We start from the raw sequence: 9368 nt of genomic DNA, 5'->3' as shown, positions 1-9368 counted from the left end.
AATTTTTCATGTATTTAATACTCCTACGAACAACTTAAATGCGTCGAAGATGCATTACCCTAAAAATACTCGCCTCTGTTTAAGTTGATGAATTTTAATACCATAAGTTGTGTGAAACCAGAAAGGTCCAGTGAGAACCAACACTAAGTTGGATGACAAAATGTATTGAAAAGAGTGGAAAATTTAGAATACAAATTAAAATTTGGTTTCAGCCGACTTAATCTTTTCACGTATGATTGAGACGGCGTGTTTTAAACAGTTGAGAATTCCTACGAAAACTAAAAAAAAAATACGAAAAAAAAACAATTATGAAGAGCTTGAACGGAGTTCTGACGTCAAAAGTGCAATAAATTCTATGGAAAGTGGGGAATCTGTAATCTCCCCTAGGGATGATGAAAGAAACGCGTGCGCAAGTTGCCTTTGCCGGTTCGTGGCGGAATCGGCAGCGTAGTAAAGAATCGTACTGCCCGGCTTCGGGAGGACTTTGAAATCGACACTGATAAGGCACAGGGAGTAAACTGTTCTGTTACAACCAAAAAGCGTGCGTTGTTTAATGGTACACAATATATTTTTCCTAACATTAAATAATCTAGTATAAATAAGATAGTTTGCATTGATACGGCTGTTACTGATACACACTGGCTGGCGGAAGGATTCGGAACTGAACTTCAGTTTAATACGGTTTCCAAAGGCTTCGGATGAAATCGACAATTTTCCTGTGTGAACACACTATCCGAATTACTCGTTACCGGTATGTTGTAGTTCGAACAGAATCGGATCTTCATTCGATGCTCAAGGGACTGCAGCACAATGTACTCAACGTAAACGCGTGGTGAACTTAGAATCCGCCAGGTCAACGGGTTCAGAAAGCTGGTGTTGTACTCCCAACTGACAGTTATTTTGCGAGGTTTTCCGACACCGCGTCCGGCAAGCACGCGAGTGTAGTTTCTGCCCGGTTCATACAATCTGAAAGGATACGTTGATTGTTAGTAATCTCCAGTTTGCACGTCTTTAAAAAACACTTACTCTGAATCGGTGGTAAAGGCCATCTTTTCCGAATGTTCGCCTTTGTTGCCGAATATATTCAGATGAAAGCGACCAACCTCACCACCGTGCAGGAGACTTGCCTCAGAATCGGACACCTTTATCAAAACCTTGTAATGAACCCTGCAGAACGGCTCCGCCGGTTTTGTCATCAAATATGCCTGAATCTCTCGGTTGCCAATTATTTGATTGGATTCCACCATTCTGCGGTAACTTCCGTAGCTTTTGAAGCCAAACGTAAAGCACATGTGGCCGTCCCGATCGCACTCGAAGCAATCGCCAGCCAGAAATTTTTCATAGCTCTCACAGGCAATAGCAGTGAAGGGACACTTGCTCTGAATACTCTCGATAAAATAGCTTACCGCCCGGACATGGCTACAGCTGAAGAACTGATACATACTAGAAATAAACGAACCATCCTTGCGCTTCCAGAATGTCTGCTCGCAACCGGGTTGATTGAAACCTCCATTCGGGTAGAAGTCCAGATGCCCAATCGGTTCAAACAATCCCAGACCAATTTTCGGCACAAAAGGCGTTGCATCGCTGTGAATTATATCCACGTATTTTGCGTCGGTGGTATCCAGCCGAACGATCGGATCGGTTTCGGTGAAAGCCAGCTCCGCGGGATCCAAACCGGTAATACGTCCAAGCTTTAAGTCAAAATCTCTTTGTAGAAAGTAACCAGTGTAGCCCGAGAGATGTGCCCCTAGCGAGTGACCGATCATGTGAATGTTATTTAAATTCTTGAGCGATAGGACCTCCTGAAAAATAGAAACATCCATTGAATCCGAGAGTGAGGGTAAAAAATGTTAAAGGGTAACTTACATATATCATGTGAATCACGTGAGCTGCAATCGCTCCTACCAGTCGAATATTGGCACTAGCTTGGTTGTAGGGCGGACTCGAACCACCACCCCAGTCGATTACGATACACGTCGCTGTTCCCTCCTCGTCCTGATCCAGCAACGCGTTGATCATCTGTTCGATCCATTTTGCCTTGCCCGACTGCAGGAAGCCATGCGTCACCAGGTAAATGCGACCGCTTGGGTTGATTCCGATCGTTTTCAGATCATCCGGTTCGTCCAGGTTGATGAATTTCGGGATGGTTCGTGTTTGCTTGTTGAACACCGGGAAGCGAACGCCGATCTTATCCGGCTTCTCCGGCAGCAGGGCAATCGGACGCCGCTCGTCCGTCCAGGGTGACGTAATGTGGAAGCACCCGTAAACGCCGTAACAAACTTCGTCCGGTAGGTCTGCGAAGGCGAAAGGAACAGAGAGATAGAAAATTATTTCAGGACATGCAATGAATAACAAACAATGCTAATTGTATTAAAAAGTTCTGACAGATTGGTCTAAGATAAATTACTAAATTTGAGCCTTGGTCTTGGTCTTAGCATTGTTCTTGGAGTTGGTCTTGGACTTGGGCATGGTCTTGATCTTAGTCTTGGTCTTGGTCTTGGTCTTGGTCTTGGTCTTGGTCTTGGTCTTGGTCTTGGTCTTGGTCTTGGTCTTGGTCTTGGTCTTGGTCTTGGTCTTGGTCTTGGTCTTGGTCTTGGTCTTGGTCTTGGTCTTGGTCTTGGTCTTGGTCTTGGTCTTGGTCTTGGTCTTGGTCTTGGTCTTGGTCTTGGTCTTGGTCTTGGTCTTGGTCTTGGTCTTGGTCTTGGTCTTGGTCTTGGTCTTGGTCTTGGTCTTGGTCTTGGTCTTGGTCTTGGTCTTGGTCTTGGTCTTGGTCTTGGTCTTGGTCTTGGTCTTGGTCTTGGTCTTGGTCTTGGTCTTGGTCTTGGTCTTGGTCTTGGTCTTGGTCTTGGTCTTGGTCTTGGTCTTGGTCTTGGTCTTGGTCTTGGTCTTGGTCTTGGTCTTGGTCTTGGTCTTGGTCTTGGTCTTGGTCTTGGTCTTGGTCTTGGTCTTGGTCTTGGTCTTGGTCTTGGTCTTGGTCTTGGTCTTGGTCTTGGTCTTGGTCTTGGGCTTGGTCTTGGTCTTCGTTATCTACGATTTCTAAATCCTGAATGTTCCGTTCTTGCCGAAATAACATCTTATATGAGAATATATTTTTCAATGACAACATTTGTTGCAATCATGATTAAAAACCTGCCTTAATTTTGGAAAAATCAGAAGAATATTTTTTGTCGATTGATGCAATAGACGAATTTCACGCCAACTCGACTAGAGATTGGCATGACCCTCTCAGAATTTGAATCTGTTTTTGAAAAGCATCTAATCCCTGTGCTAGCTATTTCGGCCGGTCGGATTTAAAAAACACAGACACCACTATAGAAAATGGGTTCAATTTAGCCGCAGCGACTTCAACATTTCTCGCGACTATAACTCAAATTCAGTAACGTTTCATTAAGACCAAAATACACGCCGATATTCAGTAAATATTATTCTATCAACTGGTATAAAAATCTTGTCACGAATAAATATGGTTTCAGCGTAATTCCTTTATATTGTTCAGGCTACCGGCTGGAAATACCCTCCCGTACCCTATAACTCGAAAATTATAGGACCTACAAAAAATGATCTATAAGTGACTTTTAGAAAATCTTCTGAATTTTCATAAAAAAAATACTGGAAAAAATAAAAATCAATTTCTACACTGAGAAAAATAGCATTTTGAATACTAAAACTCGATTTTCCCAAAAAGCGCATCTCGGAAATTGATAAAAAAATTTAAAGGCAGATAATTATATGGGCTACAAGTCTCTATACGTCTCTTATACGGGCATATTCAAGAAAAAAAAGTTTCTCCAACAAAAACTTTTTCAAGTCCTTCCCGGGAAAAAGGTATAAATTAAATAGGCATAAGTTTTGTTAGAAAAACTGTTTTCCTTTTCCTACTTTCAAAAATTTTTTTATCAATTTCCGAGATGCGCTTTTTGAAAAAATTAAATGCTATTTTTTTTTTTCAGTGTAGAAATGATTTTTATTTTTCTCAGTATTTTTTTATGAAAATTCAGAAAATTTTGTAATTGTCATTCATAGATCATTTGATCATCATTTGACGAACTTTGCTGAATATAGTAACTATCTATCTTTTGCTAGTTGCGAGATATAATGATTTATTTAAAAAGTACACTTAAAAATCAATTCTACTCAGTAACTCCGCATCCAAACAATTTATTGCTATCAACTGTTCTACAAAGTTATTCAGTATGATAAAATACACATTTTTTTGAAGACTGTTTTTACCTTTGAGTTAGTATTAATCGCATTAATTTAATTGGGCAAAATGGATCATTCTTGCATTTCGCACAGTATGGAATGGATGGAATTTGATTCTTCTGATGTTTTGACAAAAGTCGGAAGCTATTTGAGTTCGTTTCACGGGCGGCAAATAAGTTTTTCTACTGTTTAATTAGCTTTTATCATGATTTTTGGGGAAAATGGGCCAAAATGGACCACTTCCCGAAGTCTGCGCAGGATGAAACCCCCACCAATCGATTTCCTGCATTTTTTTTACATAGAAATAGGTATCTTGTAAGATTCCAAACCAGCGGCTTCTAATTCTTGTGATTACGTGCTCGTTTTTGCCCATTGTGCGATGTTGGGCCACTGCAATTTTTCGATCTTACAGTCTTACAATCGCTTTTATAAACCATCTCTATTTTTTGTTAACATGCTGGTGCAATGGAATAGAGCATAGTCTGCAGCAATAAAAAAAACTTCAAGCCCACTTTGAACGTTAACGCAGTAGTAATTAATTTGAATACACCTTTGCACTTTTACAATATGAATAATAAAATAAATAACCAAATAAATTCTTCAATCGTCATAACCCCTACTCTCAAGACATAAAATTGTGTTCGACGCTAAATTTGCTATTTGACCTACATTTGTTATCTTCTTAGATAAAATACACAGAGCTCACAGTCTTACCAGTTTGATGGCTCCCGCTAAGGGTACTATTCGGCATAATCTGGATTTCATTATCCTTATGGTTGGCGAAATACATCAACGTGTAGAATACTACGGTTCCATTCGAGAGGTGCATTCTGCTACGGTTTACATTCACATAACACACTTGCCAAGAACAATTCTTATCAATTCTGCTGTCAGATCAAGTTCAGCTTTCAATCCTTTCCACGGAGAGGTCAATCAAACAAACTTCTTCTGATTCTACTGATTCACACTTGTAGATTTGCATATACCGGAGAACAAATTTCACCATATACCGGAGAACAAATTTCAACAATTGAAACCTTCGACGATCATCAGCCTAATACAATTTTCACTCAGAAACACAATTAACCGGTGATTGCACTTGCTTCCTCGTTGGCGGCCTGCCCAAATCTTAACGTCTTTTTCACTTTTATTTGGCTTTTACGCTAGAACCTCACCCGGCCGGAGATGACTGATTACTGACTGATGGAGTTCAGAAAGTACTAGCTTTTAATAGTAGATGCTGCACTCGTCTCTGCTGCGTCCCGCGTCTCTTATCGCACCCTCTTAGCGTATAGTATGTACAACCATTAACCATTCATAGCTCCACAGAGCGAATGATGGAGCGGTCTGTGCTTCGATGGAGGCGCCAGTGCACCAGTTGTAATTATTTTTTCGACGAGAACCGAATGAATGCGATGAATGCGATGAACGGTTGCTTGCATACAGAGTCAAATTAAGAAGGGCTGATATTTTGAACTAACCTATTCTGAAAAGAGATCTTCTTTTATATGTTACCAACAATCCTTCATCATCATATTATCCTATCACTTGATTAACGCGTTAGTTTGGAGAATAAAATATATTAGAATTTACAATAATAAAGTGATCAGATTATTTTCAAATGAATGCAGGACACATTGGATGGCAAATAAAAAAGAATAGTAAAAGGGTTATGCCTGGTTATTACAATTTTTTTAAAGGCAGCAGAATACAGATCTACATGCATATTCTTTTTGATTGTCGTCCCCAGCCTAGGGTCACTGGGACACATGTCCCATCTTCTCTAAGCGAAATTGATGGCACATCTGTCGTCTAGAATTTTAGATTATAATCCATGAATATCCTGTAGTCGATTCGCTTTGATCAATTGTTCAAAGATAGTAGGTACTCCAAAGTTGGCCAGCGTTATCACATCTAATCTGCCAAATACTGCGACTACTTATACGCATTTTGCCCATCCTCTGGGAGATCCATAGAACTATCTACTATCAAGTCAGTATCAGGGTTGCTTCAATCACTCAACTCAATTTTGATTCATTTGACAGTACCGTCTCTGCCGACAAAATTTGAAAAAGCTACATATGGGCTATTTGTAGAACTCGTAGTTATCTGTAAGATTGCTGTATAAAGTTTTACCACAGACTAACAGACGTAACACTTCGAACAAACTTTCTAACAAAACATCGTTTCAATGACACCCCTAAAACTTGGAAAAAACACAAGCATCATCTGGTGCAGTCTTCGCGCTACGCAAAGAAGCATGCTATAAATTTAGCAATGCTATAAATTTACTTGTATATTACTTGACAATAGCGCCAGCGCAAGCGAGTGGCGTTCTCGCGCAGCGATTGTTGTTTGAGTCTTGGCTTAAATGAACATTTGAAATGATCGTTTTTATTGGCGATGGAATGAAGCTTCAGTGTTACGTCTGTTAGTCTGTGGTTTTACCGTATCTTTTGTATCTATGGAACTACAATGCTGCTACACCATTGGTAGCGAAGTGAACATATAGCATTTTAAATACAAAAAATACAGTCAAGCCTTATTCAGTAGGGGAGATGCATTAGCTTTCGCCCCCTCCCCAATCTTCGCCCCCAGGTAAAAGTTGCTTTTACTTGATATCTCAACCTTTAGGTATAGTAATAAATGTGAGGTGACCGCAAAATGGAAGGTGCACTTCGATGAACACCAGAATGACGCCCAAGCGGAGAACCATGACGGCGTGGCGGAGACAGGATTTACGAAGCAGAACTTACTAAAACGGGACTGGAATAGGAGCCTACTTGCTTGCCTCGGCTAATTGTTAGAATTTGGGTTACTGGACAGCTTCTAAACGAGGAGAAGGATGTGGTTATCTACCCGATCAACAAGAAAGTCAACAAGCTGGACTGTGAAACCGCGTGCGATCATGCGATCATCGCTCTTAATGCCGCTTACAAATTGCTCTCCCAAATCATTTGCCGTCGGCTATTATTAAATGCGAACAGACTTGTAGGAGTTTATCAAATCGGCTACGTTAAAGGACGGTCAATGGCGGATCAAATATTTTCACTGCGCAGACCCTTCAAAAAGGCCGTAAATGGCGTAAATTCCGACACACAATTTGTGCGTTGACTTCCAAGCTGCGTATGATACTATCGACCGAATAGAGTAATCGAAAATCAAGGACAAAAACAGCTTTTCCGGGAAACTGATCAGACTGTTTAAATCTACAATGTGTACCAAGCGGCTACCTCGGTCGCACTTAAGACTCTAGGGTCGGCTTTCACACTGCTATTTGGGGACTCGCAACCCGGTAACTTACCTGGATGCAATGGACAACTCATAGATTAGATGCACATGCAAGACAAGACAGATAAGGCTCAGTAGAAAGCATGTCTTATACAATGCAAGAATTTGTGTTAATACTTATATTCAACTAAACGGTAAAACTGGTTACGACCGTTGGAAACTGCTGACAGGAACGGGCATGCGAGGGAGAAAGAGTGCAAATCATACCTGTAGCGGGTTCATAAGAGTGACCAGAGCTCTTCCAGTTTAACGTTCGCTCTGTCCACCGTGCTCGCAGACGAAGAGGGAACTCATCGGATTGAACCACGAAGAGCGGGGGCCAGACTCAACCAGCTCTCCGAGTTCTCTCCTCAGAAACAATCGTTCCCATTCGACCCTCAGATCCGCCTCCGATGATGGTCTTCACCCAACTCCCCTTCGGGTTCGGATCTTTCCTTTTTCTATTTTACTCTCGCTCGTTTCGCTTAACTCTCCCTCAGCCCGAAGAAACAGGATACTGTTGTCCGGGAAAGATGTTAGTACATATTTCGGGGGTGAGATTAATTAATATTTTTTGAAACGATGGTTCTACAATTGATGAAGGGACGGTAGGGGAAAGAAATGAAAGTTTTTTGGTGAAGGAGGAGAAGAGCGGAAAGGAAAGGGGGGGGGGGATATTGGTAGCTACGCTTGGCAAGTAATCATTTTGACTCCTACCTTTTGTCCAATGCTGGAAGGTGCATGAGTCGAACCAAGCTATAAGCTGAGATTATAACCGGATTCGAACCCACAACACCCGCCAGGGCATGTGGTTCGCTGGTACTTGTACCTTTGAACCATAGAGGCGCTGGAGGCATAGTAGCGATATCTAAGAGAAATCAGTTTATTATTGAATTAAGACAAAATTATAAGTATATTGACATGAATTATATAAAATATTGACTCATAATAAAGCCGGGAAAAATGTCAAAGCCGTAGCGTATGGTCCGAGTCGTAGCGCTGCGTAAGGCGTGTTCGCGACAAAATTTATACACCCCTAAACACACACAACTTCGAAAATACATTAACAATGAGTGAAATATTTTGCAGACTGGTAGACGTATGTCTGTTCATTCTGAAAATATAATACTTGTTTATATCACAAGCGCTCAGCGTAAAATGGCGTCGAAAGAAGAGCAGGTGCGAAAAGCAATTGTGTGCGGTCGCAATGAAAATCCGGATCTCTCGTTAAGAAAACTTGCCAAAAAGCTTGGATTTCCACCAAGCACTGTTCACAGTGTTTTTTAAATCGTTCGATACTCGCTTGACAACAGCTAGGAAAAAGGGAAGTGGAACAAAAACGGATCTGAGGAACCACCACAAGGATGCGAAGGTAAAAAAATATTACGGAGAAGACCAGATCTTTCTGTACGTACCATTGCTTGTAAAATAAAAATGTCGCCAACATTCGTGTACACTTCTAAGCAACGACAAGGCATGAAATCTTTCAAGTTGAGGACTGTGCCAAACCGTAATGATAAGCAAAATACGACGACCAAAACACGCGCTCGTAAGTTTTATCCCGAATATTTAACGAAGGTTTCATGCGTTATAATGGACGATGAAACGTATGTCCTAGAAGACTTTAAACAGCCTTCTGGTATGTCTTTTTACACTGCCATGAAACAGCATGGCGTTGCAGAGCATTTTAGGACAAAGAAGAAAGCCAAGTTTCCCAAAAAATATTAAGTATGGCAGGCCATATGCAGCTGTGGTCGAGCAAGCAAATGTTACATCACTACAGGAACGGTAAACAAGGAAATATACCGTGAAGAATGCCTGCAGAAACGATTGTTACCGTTCCTACACAGCCATGATGTACCCTCGCTGTTTTGGCCTGATTTGGCGTCCTG

The 9368-nt window shown here is 41.2% G+C and overlaps 1 protein-coding gene across 1 annotated transcript; it reads right to left on the bottom strand.

Annotated features, from left to right (window-relative positions):
- Positions 1-562: 562 nt before the first annotated feature.
- On the bottom strand, positions 563-5384 carry LOC128744105 (pancreatic lipase-related protein 2-like). The gene is made up of 4 exons (XM_053840892.1): positions 4921-5384; positions 1870-2297; positions 1027-1805; positions 563-966 (listed from the first exon to the last, which is right to left on the bottom strand). The coding sequence occupies exons 1-4, from the start codon at positions 5033-5035 to the stop codon at positions 669-671; spliced, it is 1620 nt and encodes a 539-aa protein (XP_053696867.1). The 5' UTR covers positions 5036-5384; the 3' UTR covers positions 563-668.
- Between the last annotated feature and the right edge of the window lie 3984 nt (positions 5385-9368).

This window comes from Sabethes cyaneus, chromosome 1, assembly GCF_943734655.1.
Source record: "Sabethes cyaneus chromosome 1, idSabCyanKW18_F2, whole genome shotgun sequence".
Taxonomy (NCBI): Eukaryota; Metazoa; Arthropoda; class Insecta; order Diptera; family Culicidae; genus Sabethes; species Sabethes cyaneus.
This window is presented reverse-complemented; position numbering and strand designations above follow the sequence as displayed.

Bases quoted from the DNA above. Each gene is read 5' to 3' on its own strand.
- LOC128744105 (XM_053840892.1), bottom strand. From the start codon at position 5,035: ATGCACCTCTCGAATGGAACCGTAGTATTCTACACGTTGATGTATTTC. The intron at 2,298-4,920 runs GTAAGACTGTGA...TCGCCTTCGCAG, and splicing joins TAGCGGGAGCCATCAAACTG to ACCTACCGGACGAAGTTTGT. The intron at 967-1,026 runs GTAAGTGTTTTT...GTATCCTTTCAG, and splicing joins GCCTTTACCACCGATTCAGA to ATTGTATGAACCGGGCAGAA.